We start from the raw sequence: 16,563 nt of genomic DNA, 5'->3' as shown, positions 1-16,563 counted from the left end.
GAGACGTCAAGTATAAAGCAGACGTTAGCACATACCTACCTTAAAAGTTTTCTGCCGCCTGTCGAATTGCCAGCTCCGGTTATTGCTTGCCAGAGAACTCGCCTTTGTGCTTCACATAAGTACCCTGTAAGGGGGGCTTTCTTTCCTTTGGGCTACTGTAATGCTTTTTTCTTGTGAGTACATGTCAGCTAGGAAGGCAGATTCCACATAAAGACTCCCTCAAACTTTGCTTATTTTGCTTAAGCCTAGACCACAATCACACATCCTACGATGTCTGCAAGGCCTTTGTTCATAAAACCCCCCGTAGCTGCCTGGCGTCTCTTAGGTTATATTTAGAGAATTGTCGCTTAGCTTGAGACATGGATCCAATGTTGGGCCCTTCAGAAGAGCCGCAACTCAAGAAGACCAAGAAGCCTCGGTCTGATCCTACAGTTGCTTCCTCTACACCGGGCATCTCTCCCAAGGCTGATGAAGGCCCAGAGGCCACTTAGGAATCTGCAGATCATAGGATCATAGAGATTACTAGGCTAATAGCCCTGGGGCTCTTACAAGCCTAGCCAAGAGTTTATCCCAATAAAGGAAACCTCAGTCAGCACCTGTCGCCCCTGCCAGTGAGGGACAAAGGTGCAACCTGTGGGACAGGTTTATGGTTTCCCATCCACTCATCAAGGTTGTGTTTGAAGAGGGTCAGTGTGGTACTCTGTTTGACATGTATAGGAAGTCTATTCCAGAGACGGGGCAGCCTCTGGGAGACAAACCTGTCTCTCCAGCAGGTTTTGTTGATGTTGCATATTAGATTTAGGCCTATCGAGCAGGTAATGTGTGAGGAGTTAGACTTACAGATATGCAGCATCTCCAGTAGCGCAGGGTCTGACATTGCCTTGTAGGTGAGACACAGATCACCTCTGCGCATTCTGTATGGTACAGAGTACAGTGATAGTGATTTAAGCCTGTCTGCATAGGATAGGTGTTGGAGGCCATGGATTCTCTTTGTGAGGTATTTCTGTGGCCTTTCCAGTTGATGCAGGTATTTGGACCATTACATAGCAAATGGGGCATTACACTCAATAGTAGGTCTAATAAGCGATGAGTACAGAGAGGTAATGACCTCCTTTTTTCTGGATGCAATCCCTTTACTTATAAGATGAACCAAGTCAAAGGCTTTTCTGACCACCACCGCCACATGATGGTTGAATGCGAATGAGTTGCCTTCAATGGGTACCTCGGTGGAAGCCATCAAGGAATCTGTAGGCACGTCCCAGAGGGATTCACATGTGTTGGATTTGGGTGCAGGAAGGGAACCATGGCTGGTTATCTCTGAAAGCATGTGTGGTGTGGTGTGGTGCACATTGTGTTTCATAGGGATGTTCTTATGGACACCATGGAATGCCGTTTGACATCAGGCCCTTCTTCCTTTCATTGCCTGGCTCCTGAGGCTCCAAAGAAGAAGAAACAAAAAACTAGACTTGTTTCTCCGGCTCCTCAGGGCCAGGCTTCCAATCAAACTCCTGACTGACAGACCTTTACCCAAGGCCTCTTTAATGCCTTCATGGCTGTATGCCAGACGTCAGCCCCCTCTTTTCTGGTACTGGCCCTTTCTCCTTCTACCCCTTTGAAGAGGCCTGCAGAGGATGTCTCTTCTGAGAAGGAATATTCATCAGAGGTTGAATCTCTTGCCTGTTCTACTCAAATTGCTTCTTTTCTGGGTTGTGTCTCCCCAGAGTAGGAATCTAATGTACGGATTCCCCTGGGGAGGATATTTCCTTTGGAGAGACCATTATGAACATGAAGGACTTCTTTAAGTGGGATTGTTGCCAGGTCTCTTGAGATTCAAAAGAAGTACTACGACCTCCTAACAGATGGAATCCCCTAATCCTTCAGCCATCCCTCCAGTCCTGTTGGCCTTCTTAGATGCCTTCATTGCAGCTTCCAAGTGCCCAGATTTCCAGCCCCCAAGCACCCTGACAGATTTTACAAGGGGTCTGAGGATGCCGAATTCTTTTTTAAGGCACCCTCAGTGGCAGCAGATAAAATTTCCAAGCTTTTACCCTCCACCTCCCTGCTTTCCTCTGATAAGGAAAGCAAGGTTATGGAGAGGCTGGGGAAACGTGTATACTTCTGCAACCTTGGCCTTTAGAGCAATGAGTTATCAGACTCATATGGCCAGATATTCCTTGGCTCTTATGGGAGATGCAGTGAAACTCCTGTCAGATCTTCCAGATTCTCCCAACAAGGCCAAGCTTTCCAGCATCCTTAATTCCTGCTCCCAGGTTACTAGGCACTCCATCAAATGCAGTTATGATGCAGTGGAGGCCTTGGCTAGGGTTGCAGCTATGGACTCTGTCCTGGGAAAGTATTCATGACTTAGATTACAACCCTTACTGGATGATATCAATGCTAAGCTCATGGATGCCCCTCTGGACAACAAAGCCTTATTTGGCACTGCAGCTGCAGAGCTTTTTAAAACTCTTCAGGGAAAGGGGAAGAAACTCCAGGATTTAAAACACATATTTGTCTCTCCTCTCCCCCACTTCTAGAGAAACTACCTAGCCAGAACCACCTTTGTTAAGAAAGCAACTATATCTTTCTCACCAAAAGGTAAAAGGGATGCTAGGAGACAAGCTCCTTCTATGTCTGCTTCCTCCACACCTTCACAGAAACAGCCTTTTCAGGCCAAATCTGTTAGCCTGTGACTACCAGGCCCCAGACCCTTATCCCCCTTTCTCTTTCCCACTCTCTTTCCCTCCAAGCTTGGAAATGGGCAACCCAAGACTCTTGGGTCCTTTCCATCATCAATCAAGGTTACTTCATGGTATGGGAAACCCATCCTAACTTCAAGGGAATCCCACAACCCCTACAAGAACATATGGCTTACTTTCCCCTAGTCCACTACTTTCTTCTTTCTCAGGGCACTATCCAGGAAGTGTCACCCAGTTAAAGAGGAAAAGGATTTTACTTCAGGATGTTTCTGGTCCCAAGAAAGGATGGCGCTAGGTGGCCCTTCCTAGACCTGTCCCATTTAAACACCTTTCTGAAAGTTACCACCTTTCACATTCTGACCCTTCCTACTCTTCTCCCTCTGATTCTTCCGCAGGCCTTTATGGTGTCACTGGACATAAAATATACCTACCTTCACATCTCCATTCACCTATGGTTCAGGAGATTCCTTCGCTTTTCTGTGGCGTCCTCTGATTTTCAGTTCTCTACTTTGCCCTGCTTTACCCTTTGGTCTATCTACGGCACAGAGGGTATTCTCAAAATGTTTAGCCATATCCCACTGCAGGCCATACAGATATTTCCATATTTGGATAGTCTGCTCCTCCAGGCACCATCACCAGAAATACTCCTGGACAACCTTGCCTACAAAATGTCCCTTCTGAGAGGGCTAGGATTTACCATCAACCTCCAAATGTCTTCACTGACCCTCTCCCAGGATCATGTCTTCCTGGGGTGCAGGATCCTAACAAGCACAGTGATAGCTTGCTTACCCCCGGAAAAGATCCTGTCTCACACCTCATATTTCCAGGACCTAATACCGCTACAGTCTCTGACTGCCAGGAGTTCCTGTGCCTCCTAGGGTTCATGACCTCAACTTTTCCAGTGCTTCCCTTTGCCAGGCTACACATGAGGAAATTTCAGTGGTTTCTGAGAATAGTTTGGAGCAACACTCTCACCCTCTGAAATTTGTTGTTCCCCTTATACCCTGTTTGACAAAGGAGTTAGAGTGGTGGATTTTCCAGGTCACCAGAAATCCAGGCCTACCCTTTCAGCCACTCCCATCCACCCAGGATCTGTACATGGATGCATGAGACACAGGATGAGGTGCAACTCTAGTAAACTGGAAGGTCAGGGATGTGTGGTCCCCTTCTCAGTCAAAAGAACATATCAACATAAAGGAAATGAGAGCCCTGATCTATGCCCTCAAAATCTATAAGGCCAGGATTTCACCAGGGGTCCTAAGGTGGTTTACAGACAATACCGTAGTCCTCTGGTACATCAGCAAGCAGGGAGGGACAAGGTCCTACATCCTCTGCAGACGGGCATATGCCTGGTAGATAACGCAGCAGAGTCAGGTCTCACTCCAGACTGTTTACATTCCTTCAGCTCAGAATGTGATATCAGATTTTCTATGCAGGTCCATGACTCAGTCCCATGAGTGGATGTTCCTTTACCTTGTCCATCAATGAGCTGTCCCTCAGGTAGATCTTTTTTGGCTCCCCCATGAACAGACAGCTTCCCAAGTATTGTGCCGGGATTCCACATCCTGATGCATGGAAGGTGGACGCTCTGCCCTTTCCATTGAAGGGGATGTTTCTGTACACGTTCTTCCCCTTCCTACTCATTCAGAAGGTTCTGCTGAAAGGTCAGTGAGAACAATTGAAAATCTTGCTGGTGACCCCCTTTTGGCCAAGACAGCATTGGTTCCCCCTTCTTCTACATTTAGCCAAGGACAGTCACCACAAGTTACCCCTCAGGATGGATTTACTTACACAGGACAAGGGAACTGTAGTACATCCACAGAAGTCGACCCTAAACTTGACTCTGTGGGTGATAGAGCTTTGATTCCCTTTAGACACCTTTATACTGAGGATGTGCTACAAGTTCTACAGGAGGCCAGAAAACCCACTACTTAGGAAATCCTATGTCTGCAAATGGAAGAGGTTTTCCTTCTGTTGTCTTAGAAAAAATTGCAACCACTGTCTCTAGAGGTACCAGTGGTTTTATCTTACCTGTGTGAATTAATGAAGAGTGGCTCATCATAATCATCTGTCAAAGAACATTTGTCTGTCATTTCAGCATGCTTACCTATGACTCCTCTCTTGGCTCCCAGGTTGGAAGCTAAGCTGTTCCTAAAAGGCGTCCTTCACATTAGACCACCAAGGTAACCAGTGCCTCTTTCTTGGAATCTCAATTTTGTCCTGGAAATACTTACCCTAGCCCCTTTCGAACCAGCAGTGTAATCCTCCCTGCAACACTGCAGATGGAAAATGGTTCTCCTAGTGGCTATTACCTCTGCCAGAAGAGTTTCTGAGCTGCAAGTCCTTATAGCTTCTTCTCTCTTCACTGTCTTTCATAGGGACAGGGTGTCTCTTCGGACTAGACCATTCTTCAGGCCCAAGGTTGTAAATGAGTTATCCCTGAATCAGGCTATCAATCTCCCTACCTTCTTTTCTTTTCCACAATCCTCCATTGAGAGGATTCTCCACACCTTGGATGTCCACAGACAACTCAGATACTATTTGTGCAAAACTAAGCCCATCTGTAAGTCTGACAGATGTTTGTATCCTGTCACCCAAGGGCCCTGGGCCAGCCTGTTTCCAAGCAAACTATCTCTTCTTGGATCTCTAAAGCCATTTCTTCCTGCTACTCAGGCAATGGAAAAGACCTGTCTTCCCCTGTAAGGGCACGCTCTACTAGGGCTGTGTCCTCTTCTGGGGTCTTCCTTAAAGGTTTGGGTACAGCTTCTATCCTGGAGGCAGCTACCTGTTCCTCTGTTCATATCTTCACCAAGCACTACAAATTAGATGTTATATCCAAGTCCAGAGCAGGGTTTGCCAGAGCTATTCTCCATGGCTTTGTGGAAAATGTTTCTGCTCATCTTCCCAGTTCCTCTTGTGCGTGAGCTTTGGCACACTCCCTCATGTTATGAATACTGCAGCATATGAATAGAAGGACATAGAGCAGTTGTGTAAAATCTTACCATAACCATAAATGTCCTTCTCTTCTATATGCTGCAGTATTGATTCCCCCCTGCCTTCACCCTGATGTTTGCCTGATCCCTGGTTACCTGTTCCTCAATTTTATCAGTCTGGTGCTTTGTGACATTCATTTCTGAGGTAGGTATGTGCTGACGTCCACTTTATACGTGACATCTCTTTATGGCTGACGTATGCTGAGTGATTTGTGCCATCGCCCGTACCTTGCAGTAGCATTTAGACTTTGGTGTACTGGCCGGATGTGCCAGTCAGCCAGAGGCAGACTCCCCCATGTTATTAATACTGCAGCATGTAGAAGAGAAGGACATCTATGGTTATGGTAAGGTTTTACACAACTATTCTTTCTTAACAGATCTTCATAGCACACTATGTGGTATTACTGTTTTTTTATCCTTGTAAAAGAGTTGCCAGCTCTTAACTTTATTTGGTACATTAAAAGTACATTCTTTCCTTTCAAGGTTCTATACACGTTTGACCTTAGTTTGCTTCCACAACTATAACTCACTTGTTTTCTTGCAGATAGGGTCTCTTGACACATATAATAGCTACACAGTGCCTCAGTAACTCACTGCAGAGGAAGAACATGTTTCTTCCTTCTTTCTTCCTGTAATCAAGTTCAGTAAACTTTCTACTGTCTTCCAAAGTAGGTCTTGGTATAAGAGGCCCTCTACAGCTGGCATCTGTTAGGAATTCTATTTTTGAGAACAATTTCTTAAGCACTCTTCTTGCACTATACATCTCTCTCTACTTGGGGTTTCTCACCTTCCACTAGAAGCATTCCAAGTTAGGTGCAAGAGGGGTCACTCTAGCCACAAGCTCCTCAGATTTTTATTACTAGTCATACAGTTCGAATCTCATTCCTACCATGCCTTGTTTCACTTACTTAGTGCTGAAAAAAACTTTAAAACTGAGTGTTCCCATGTTTGTCAAATCGCCAGCCTTTATCTTTGGGGCAGTGCTTGGGCTGTCCAGAAGAACCACATCATTAAGAAAGGCCACAATTCTGGAGGTTCTGAAGCCCAGTTGACTGATGGAGGAGTTGGGTGAAGTTAGAGACTTTCCTCAGTTCTGTAACACATAAATTTGAAGGTTAGCCTTTCAACAAGTCTTGCTCCATCTTCTTTTCAGGCTTTCTCTGGGACTTAAAAGTTAATTTCCTGCAAGACAGTGTTCTTGTCCATGAACTTTTTAAGTACATTTCCTGGAAGACAGTGTTCTTCTCCATGAACTTTTTAAGTACATTTCCTGGAAGACAGTGTTCATAGGTTCATAGGATAGTACTAAGCTAACTGCTCTTGCAAGCCATTTTAAGCCTAGCCAATTATCCCTTGTGAGACTCAAACCCTGCACCTTGTGGTGGTCAGGCAAACACCTTAAGCATTAGGCCACCCTCCCAACCCAAATCAAACCCTGTACCTTTTGTCTATGAGGTAAACACCTTAACCATTATGCCAAGCACCAACTATTATCCATAGTGTCAAGTTGGCAGCCTGTAGGTTGGGATGATACAGTGTCTTTTTTCTGTGTGAGAAAGTCTACTTTGTAGGATAACCTGTTAGAATGGCCCCTGGCCAGGTGAAGGGACAATGACAGCTGCTTGGGGCAGGACAGAAAGTCAGCAAGATTTTTGGTCTGCCCGGTTGCATCTTTAGTAGAGCCTTTGGGATTAGAGGAAGAAGGGTGAAGAGACAAGAGGAATTTCCACTCTCAGCAGAAAGGCATGAAGTCTGACTTCCAGGCCTGGGTACAAGGAGTCCTGGAGCAAAATCACTTGAGCTGTCCGTTCTGAATAGAGGCAAACAGGTCTGTTTGAGGAATATCTCAACAGTAGGCTATGTCAGGGAAGACCTACCTAATTAGCAACCACTCATGAGAGTGGTTCATGGACCTGCTTAGATAATCAGAGACTACACAGTCTTCAGATGGAATGTAAACCACCTACAGACAAGATCTGCCTTTCCAGCCTGATTCCATGCTAGAGCAGCTGGCCTGCACAGCTGGTACAATTTGGACCCCCCTCCATTTGTTGATATAACCACGTTTCTATGGTGTCGTCAGTAAAAATCCTGAGAGGCCAAGGGATCCATATGCAAGAAAACTGAAGAGCTGGAACAAAAACATTCATTTTTTTACATCAATGTGCTCCATCTGTCTATGGGACCACTGCCCCTGAACTGATGAAGAACCTGCCCCAGCTCCCCAAGACAGATCTGATGCGTCTGTGTGGAGTCCTTGGTTGGAACTGGGTGGGTTTAAGGATCAGGCCTATATCTAGTCTGAGGTGGGTAAACCATCACTAAAACACCTTCTTCACAAAGGTCAAGAAAGGGATTTGGAAGTTCAGTGGAATGACAGAGGTGAGATCAAAGACATTTCGGGTACCACTGCATCTTTCATGTATAGCTTAACCAACAGTACCACAGGAATGGCTGCCATGTAACCCATGATTCATAAAGCATCCCTTGAAAAAGTAGGTTGCCTATTTTTCTTTCATACTTTATAATTCAAAAATGTCGTACTCTGATGACGCTTACTGCAGCACTAAAATAAAAATGATTATGAACTGGCCTGGCTGCCTGCACATACATTATGCTTCATGTGGCAAAGGCATACCACATGCCTGGGTTGAAAGTAGCTGGAAGATAAACTCTCAAAATTCTACAAACAAACTGGACTCCTAGTTTCTAGTAGCATAAGGGAATGCATGTCAGAAGAGCTTGTCTGCTGATGGCCCATGTGGGAATTCAAGGTTGAACACATACAGCCTATATCAGTGATGCAGCCTGATGAAAAAAAATCAAAAACATGCATACCTGAAAAGCTGCAATGTAACACAAAGCAGCCAAGTCTGTAACAGATTTCCAGTGAACTATATTTTCTTGTGCCATCTTCAGAAGTAACGTGCCTGCATGCATGTAGAGATGTCCTCTCATTTCTGTGTAAGTGACTGACAGGTCATCAGCAGTACCACACACATTCGATTTTAAGGATGAAAGTGCACCATCAAAACTTTTGACAGCTTCCTTCTTGTCCATGAACTTTTTAAGTACATTTCCTGGAAGACAGTGTTCTTGTCCATGAACTTTTTAAGTACATTTCCTGGAAGACAGTGTTCTTTTTAGCCATCACATCCTTCTGCTGGATTTCTGAGCTTCAGATCTCCACCTTTAGTGAACTCTATATGGTCCTTCATAAAGACTGGTTATCTGTTAAAATCACTTAACACTTCTGAATCTGGTGGCAGAACTATCTTCATATCAGTCCATTCTTGTCTGCATTTCTTAATATGAGCAGGATTAAAGGTAAAAAGAGTCTGTCTCCTGTTCCACCCCAAAAGAGTTTATGATTTCAGGAAAGCAGACTATTTTGCACTGGCTAATAAAACTCTTTTCCAGTATGATTGTGTAATGTATTGTTCTTTGTTACAAGGCAACTGCTTACCAGTTAGGAAATTCTGACATTAAAGGATCACTACGGACAGAAAACCGAAAAAAGTATGTATTTTTTGTCCTAGCATACATTTCTGCACAAGTCAAACCTGTCAGCACCATAATAATAGCTTATTACTAATTTTAATTGTTTCCCTATCCCTGCTGTCTTGGGGAGACATGCTGACACCATCTTGTTTTCTTTGAAAGCTACTTCTTGCCCATAATGCATTGTGAGGCACAGTCTCATTCACTTGAAGTGTTGAGAAATGCTGTCAAGTTTGATAACCTTCAGTTAAAAGGTCTGTGAATTTTTTGCAGATTCTTAGATATGTTGATCCTACATATGTACTATACCACCTGTAAATCGTTTTTGAAAAACGATAAAGGAGTAATTGAGAACTTATTAAAAGTGGTATTTTTGAGTTCTGCATTCCTTCTGTGAGTCAGCCAGAGCATTGTATTTCTTGGTTTGCAAAGCTCAGATTATTATTGAAATTGCTGCCTGTGGTTAATGTATTCATCTTCATACGATAAAAGGTTTAATAGGTTTATAGCCCCAGACAGGGAAAGATTGTAGATTTTTATGACAGTGGGGAATCAGAGTACTGTGAATTGTGAGCCTGAATTAATTTTGTGAAATGCAAAAAAAAACAACTACATATATATTGCTGTGTTTGTTTTCCTTAGCAGAATACATTCAGATACAGTGGGGCACTGAATTCTTAACATAAGTGTTATGAGATTTCATGCAGCCCCAGCATGGTCTGCACTGAGAAATCAGATGGGGTAAAAATGCCACAGAGTGAGGAAAAACTGTAAGTCATGCTTTTTTTTAATATGTGAAAGTATTGGGATCATCCCCTAAGGATGGAAATACATTTTGAGAAAAAAAAAATGTATTTAGGTCATAGTTGTTCTTTATGGCCATTTCTTCAGGGGTGGCTGCTTCCAGTTTTAGCTTCAGAAGTGTCTGCATTCTGCGCATTTGTGCTGTGGCTGCTTGGTCATTGTTCACATGAACACTGTGCTTTGTTGCTTGAATTGTTATTCCAGTGGCTGGTTCTTGCTTGCTCCAGCTTGGAGGGTTTATTTTTTACCCCCTGGAATTCTTCCTTGTATTTAGAGCAAGTGGATTCCTAAGTCAGGTATAGTATATAGTTTTGAAGGCCTTTCCATCCAGCATCTCTGGATGCATATTCCTGTAAGGTGGAGTGTATAATTTCTTACTTTTGCTTTCTCTCTCTCTCTCGCTGTCTCTTTCAGATTGTGCTTGCTGAGTGCATTGGATCTGGACAGGATACTGCATAGACTGATTGCTTTAGGTAGAGGCACATACCCCCGAAATATAGAAATTAGAGAAAATTCTGAGGTGTGCTGAGCTGGAGATATTAGAATGGAAATCCTAACAGTTACCACTTCAGTAGGCCAGATAAAATGTAAAAGGGGGATTTGTAAGTGCCTGTCAAAAAATGCCAGTAAAAGAAAAGAGGCTCCATGTGTAGAGTACCCAGCATGGATGTTCAGTAAAGAGAAATATGTTAAAACAATCCCAGTTAACAACAGCAATGAATACATAATTAAATGACTTGACAGAATGACAGAATAATGGCTTATGTAAGCAGCAGTCTGTTAAAGCAGTCATTGCTGATAAAGGCAGTGAAAACATGAAGAAGGACCTTGACAAAATGAGAGCTATGGCTTATGTAAGCAGCCTGGTAAAGAGATTTAGACAACTGTTGGTCAAGAAGTACATGAGTGATTGACTTGGTGATGTGTATAACTTATTGGCGGTAAAGGTAAGTGGATTAAAAGGTAGAGTATGAATGGAAATGTGTGAATGTACATTCCTTGACATCAGGCACCGAGTTCAAGTGCTGGCGTGGTTTAAAAATAGACGGCTGGTGTAGCTGCTTGGAGATCCAGCAGAAGGATGGATTCTTAGACAGAGGAGCCCCAGAAGTAGTAGTTGGGGTACCACCTCTATGCAGGTTATTAATGATATCACCTGTATTATTAGGTCTAGTTCTTGTAAATGAAATCTATGCAAGGATTTGCTTGAAGAAGCTCATAAAATGGCAGCAAAGCAGAGTAATATGTGAGCCAAATATCATGTAGGTAATGACTGTTGAACATAAGTATAAGTATCAAAAGGGGTTGGAGAGAGTGGGGATGTGGCAGAAATATTTAAATATCTCATTAGCATAACAGGGTGCCAGAAAAATTATCTTTCAGCAAAGGAAATGGGAAGGGACAAGGGAGGCATGATATTAGGGGAGTAGACTTGTGAGATATCCAGTCTGCCAACCACAGAAGAGACCTCATACAAACTGTGTCCACATATGTAAACCCATTTCTGGAAGTTTTATATACGTTTGTTTGTTTTTGTGTTTCTGTGTCGTGTGTATATGTATGCATTGTGAAGATAGTACAATGAATAGGAAGGTGGGTGCTTTGTGTAAGAGCTCATACATTTGTTTCTATTTATTTCTGTTTGTTAACAAGACTATCCAATTGGGGAAAGAGAAAAGCTCCATAAATATCACAGAGACAGATAAAAATACAGAACTTACAAAAAGATAATTACAGTAGTGAGAATAAAATTACATAACACAGGTTCAAAGACGTGTTTTGTTAATTAGCATATTGTACAGGTAATTAAGTTAGTATTTCCAGACGTCAAATGTACTTATGTCCAAGTACCATTTATGTGAAAATAAGGAAAGAGGTGGTAGAAGCAGAAATTAAAGGAGGTTAGCTCAAGGGTTTACAGTGATACAGAGAAGACTGGTGTATTGAGTGAGTTTATTAGTAAGGAGATTTAGAGTGTATAATAGCCAAGGGATGGAAAGGTATTTTAGAGCACAGAATAGTAAAATAGTGGACTGTAGTAATAAAGACAAAAAACTGAGATGCATCAACAGAGATATTAAGTGGAAAGTGCTGTGCATATTCTAATATTCATGAGCAGTAAGACTTTGTATTTAGTCATTTTGTTTGTCAAGGAATGTTTTGTTTTTTTGTTAGATTCAGAGAGTGTTTGTATTGGTATTGGTAGGGATACATGTCTAAAGAAAGGAGGCATGTAGGTTTAATTTATGAACTTGTCATGTAGTTATGAAAAAGGCATGCTTGAGTCGAAAAGAAAAGCTAAAGTAATAGATGTAATAGAAGGCATTTGGAATACAGAACACGAAATACTAACAGTGGAAAATATTACTCTATGGAGATGGTAGAGGGGGATCTGGAACCCTAAAAGGACTGTGCTCTGGAATCTTCCAGTATGGCTGCTGTAACCACATCAATGAGCAGCAATGCTTGAGCAAGAAGCTCCACAAAGAAATTAAATGAAAGCATTTTTGTAGGGGGTAACCCTCCGTGCATCCCTCTCCATATGGTGGGCAGGCCCCCCACAACCTCCAAATTTTTATATATATATCTATATATCAAATACAATGGTCGTACAAATATTAAAACATTAAAAAGGGAGAATTTTTGCAAAAGAAAGTAACCACTGGTACATTTAGAAACCACACTAGTCTGTGCCACGTTTCCTATGGAAAACAGTGAAATGAAGAGTTTTATCTTAACTGAAGTTTGGTCTCTGTGTTGGTTTCTGAGAAAGTTGTAAAATAAATAGCCGTAGAGCAGCCCAGAAGAGCAATTTAATGCTGCTTGGAGCAGATAGTGAAAAAGATTGTGATAGATTAGGGGAGACAAGCGGCTTGACATATGTTTTCTGCAATACTAGGCTAGTCTTGAAGGACCACAGCCCTTCCTCTGACATACACACACATGTATAGATGTATATTTTTTTGCAGTGCAGTATGAAAGTTGAGAATAGGACAGTATGAAGAAACATTTCTTGATATGAAAACTGCCAAATGCTTAACTTGGATTCTGCAAAGGTAGGTGAGGTATCCTAGGTAAAAAAAGCAGAGTATGAGACACTCATGCTGCAATTTTAGGAATGCAAAAGAGCCACATTCAGGTGGGCCTCTGTTTTTGTACCAAATAGGTAAATCTGCAGAATAGTGGGTCTGGTAATCTTTATAGGTGGTCACTGTATTAGTGTCATAAAAGTGTGTACTACATTATAACCACTGTGTGTTCCTGCACCGCAAGTTACAATTCTGGTTTGCAGTATACATTCAAAGTTATGTTATTGTAACTAGAAGGGAGTACCTTTGTTTTTTTTTTCATTCTGAGACTTTGTAAACTTTAATTGACTTTGAAAGATTATTCCTAAAGTTAAAAAGTGGAAGTGTGTCATGGGTTAAAAGTGAAAGCAATTGTCTGTTTCCATGTGTGCATCAAATGTAGGGGTTTCTTCTTTATTAAAACAGGCAATTTTTTATGACTTTCCCATAATGTAGCATGCACTGTACATTTACTTGGGGCTTAAATTTTTATGTACATACTTACAAAGAGGCTTAAGCAATGGTTTTGAATGCTGCATGTTCAGAAAGTCAGATGAATGTTTTTTACATTGTGTATAGGAGGGACCGTGCCTAATTTTAGCTGAATGAGTTATGTAAACATTAACCTCACAGGTGTGGCAATACCTAACAAATTTATGTTAATGCCATTTCTTGTGATCATACCACAGTGATAGACTTAAGCTTGATATGCTGTCATGTTGATATGCTGTCATGTTGCTGAAATCAACGGACTACAGTTTTTAGGTGATGATGATGATGATGTAGTAAGAGCTGTGATTTGTAAGGTCCTCCCAAGGCTTTTGAGCTTGTCCATTTATAACTGCCTCTCACCAACTCATGTCACAACCCTTCCTCCATGCGACTCGAAACATCCCAAAGCCTGCTATGTCTATATAGTTTACTACTGAGTCTAACAGCATATACCAAGGCAGCACTTCCATCTCCACAAAACAGTGATCATTAATTAATTTTTCAGTTGTTTGTCTCCCTTCCAGACCCCGGGATCCGTCTTTTATTTTCTAATCGACTCCTACCACCCTCCCACCCCCCCCCACAATGTTGCTGTGTGTGTCCGTATCCCAGGATCTTTTGTCTTATGCTTTCTGGTGTAGAAGTGCAAAACATTGTAAATCTTTTCTCATATTTCAGTCCTTGCATCTGCCTGAAAGATCTAGCAACTTTCTGTGATATGCCTTCACTTATCTTGCCTTCTCACTCTCTCTGTCTCTGTATCGTCAAGCACTAGGACTGTTATTCTTATTACATTTGGATCAGACCTTTTGTGTGCCTTTTATTTAGTACTCCTCTTTCTGTGTCACACATGCTGTTCCTCTCACCATGTTGTTTTCCCCTTTAGGGCTTATGCCTCAGTGGAATGGGAGGAGTAATGACTGAGTGTGGTGAGAGGGAGACTAGGTTCCTGTGTTTGCATATTGAAGTTTACCTCAAAGGTGCTAAAATAAACCTTCTCTTTGGAAAAGTGCTTTTTATTAAATGTTTATACATGTTTTTCCTGTTGTGTGTGCAGCAGATACATTGCTCCACGTGCACGTGCAGTGTTACCAAAGTCCAATGCAATGAAGGGACAGCGTCCACTGAATTCACTCTGGTCATTGCCTGTATACCAGTATATTGCAGTCCTTTGTGTTTGCCCATTCACATCGCATCATATAATTCAACTGAGGAGTGATGATGACTTTCAGATCTGTCTCTTTCTTTGTCCGCCATAGAGCTGCAAACCACTGTAGCTGTGCGCGTGTTTCTCCTGGATTCCCTCACCCTCTGCCCCATCAAAGAACAGAATTTTGAACATTTTGATCTTTTGCTAAGTTCTTGCTGGATACTGTTATTGTATATGTTCTCACTACACCGTCTTGCTTTAACTGGTGAAGATGCTGAGGTCACTTTCCATACCTACTGTGGTTTCAGCAGTAGATGTACTACTCAACAGCACTGCACCTAACAAAGAATCTTGATGTATTTTACTGGTAATTTTTTTCCTGATTGAGTCACCATTATGGGCCTCAGGCCATAACCTTCTCTGCTATCACAAATCCCATATGACATCACTAATGTTGGAGAAGTCCCAATGTAGCTAATCATCAGTGCATCCTTTGCCCACTTTAAGTCACGATCCAGACACAAGACTTAAAGATTTCTGCTGTGTGAAGTCAATTTGTTAACTGTCTTCCTTCACTGATTCAGAATTTCAGTACCTTCAGCTTGAGTAGGTCAGGAGACATTATTAGAATTTTATTTGTTGATTCATTGTTTGTTCACCCACTTAATCCAGTACAGGGATGCTGGGTAGGCAAAGCCTGTCCTCACATTCAGTGGGCGCAAGACATTAAAAACTCATCCTAAACAAGGTACCAGCCCATCTCAGTACACACACACACACACACACACACACACACACACACACACACACACACACACACACACACACACACACACACACACACACACACACACACACACACACTCACACACACACACACACACACACACACACACACACACACACACACTTACTTACTGGCAATTTATACAGTGCTAACTCAACTAAAGAATGTGCATAGGATGTGTGGGGAAGTTAGAGCACCTGGAGAAAACCCACATGGACAAAGGAAAGCACAGAGACTCTGAAGAGAAGCCAACAAAACCAGGAGTCAAACTGGAGAACCAGGTGCTTTGATGGAGTAGCACTAACTACTAATTCATTTTAGCAGTTCCTAAGTTGGCTTTTATCATAGTCTTGTTTATACAATAAATTGTGGCCATTAACTTGTCTTTGTGAAGGCCTTTTAATTCCTGCTGTTCCTGTTATCACTCACTCACTCACTCACTCACTCACTCACTCACTCACTCACTCACTCACTCACTCACTCACTCACTCACTCATCACTCACTTATTCATTGTCTTGTCTTTTTCTTCCTGATCTGACCAGTTGTCAGTGGCTTAGAATTCACAGTAACAGATATTACTAAAGAAGGTTAAACTATGTGAATATAACACAGGGTTGTATGTGGAGAAAGAGTGCTATAGCAAATGTAGTTGAAAAACTGAGGGAAATGCTTTAATCCTGCTTTTTAAATATTTAGTAGTGTGTTAGATTAAGCAGAAGGTAAAATATTTTAATATGATAAGTTTAAAGTTTCCTTTCAACCTTTAATTAAAACTGCTAACTGTGTAAGTCTGTTGTGAATATGGCCTCATAAGCCTGATGTTTCATGTTTTATTACAGCTAAACCAGAGATCCTCACAAGTGAAGGTCTGGAAAATGACCAGGTCCGATGTGTTGCCACAGGATTTCCAGCCCCACAGATAATGTGGTATATTTGTGCAGGGGCACAAAACCGGTAGGTGTAATCTGAAATGCTTTTTAAATTTGATTTTACTTTGAATCATTGGATGTTTTAAAGTCACTGTTGCTAGAACCAAAATGAAGTAGAAAGTTAGTGAAAATGATAGTT

At 42.1% G+C, this 16,563-nt stretch overlaps 2 protein-coding genes across 2 annotated transcripts in view; one reads left to right on the top strand and one right to left on the bottom strand.

Moving 5' to 3' along the window:
• Positions 1-8,735, bottom strand: part of LOC122801555 (E3 SUMO-protein ligase RanBP2-like) — a 2,328,503-nt gene extending 2,319,768 nt beyond the window's left edge. Inside the window, exon 1 of the mRNA XM_044070992.1 lies at positions 8,531-8,735. Within this exon, the coding sequence (XP_043926927.1) occupies positions 8,531-8,650 (120 nt within the window). The 5' untranslated portion in view covers positions 8,651-8,735. The remainder of the gene's footprint in view (positions 1-8,530) is intronic.
• Positions 1-16,563, top strand: part of LOC122801556 (mast/stem cell growth factor receptor Kit-like) — a 591,006-nt gene that overhangs the window by 382,110 nt on the left and 192,333 nt on the right. The window contains exon 7 of the mRNA XM_044070993.1: positions 16,335-16,449. Within this exon, the coding sequence (XP_043926928.1) occupies positions 16,335-16,449 (115 nt within the window). The remainder of the gene's footprint in view (positions 1-16,334; positions 16,450-16,563) is intronic.

The sequence above is a fragment of the Protopterus annectens genome, chromosome 5.part0, assembly GCF_019279795.1.
Source record: "Protopterus annectens isolate FY-2018-M chromosome 5.part0, PAN1.0, whole genome shotgun sequence".
NCBI classification, from domain to species: domain Eukaryota; kingdom Metazoa; phylum Chordata; order Ceratodontiformes; family Protopteridae; genus Protopterus; species Protopterus annectens.
This window is presented reverse-complemented; position numbering and strand designations above follow the sequence as displayed.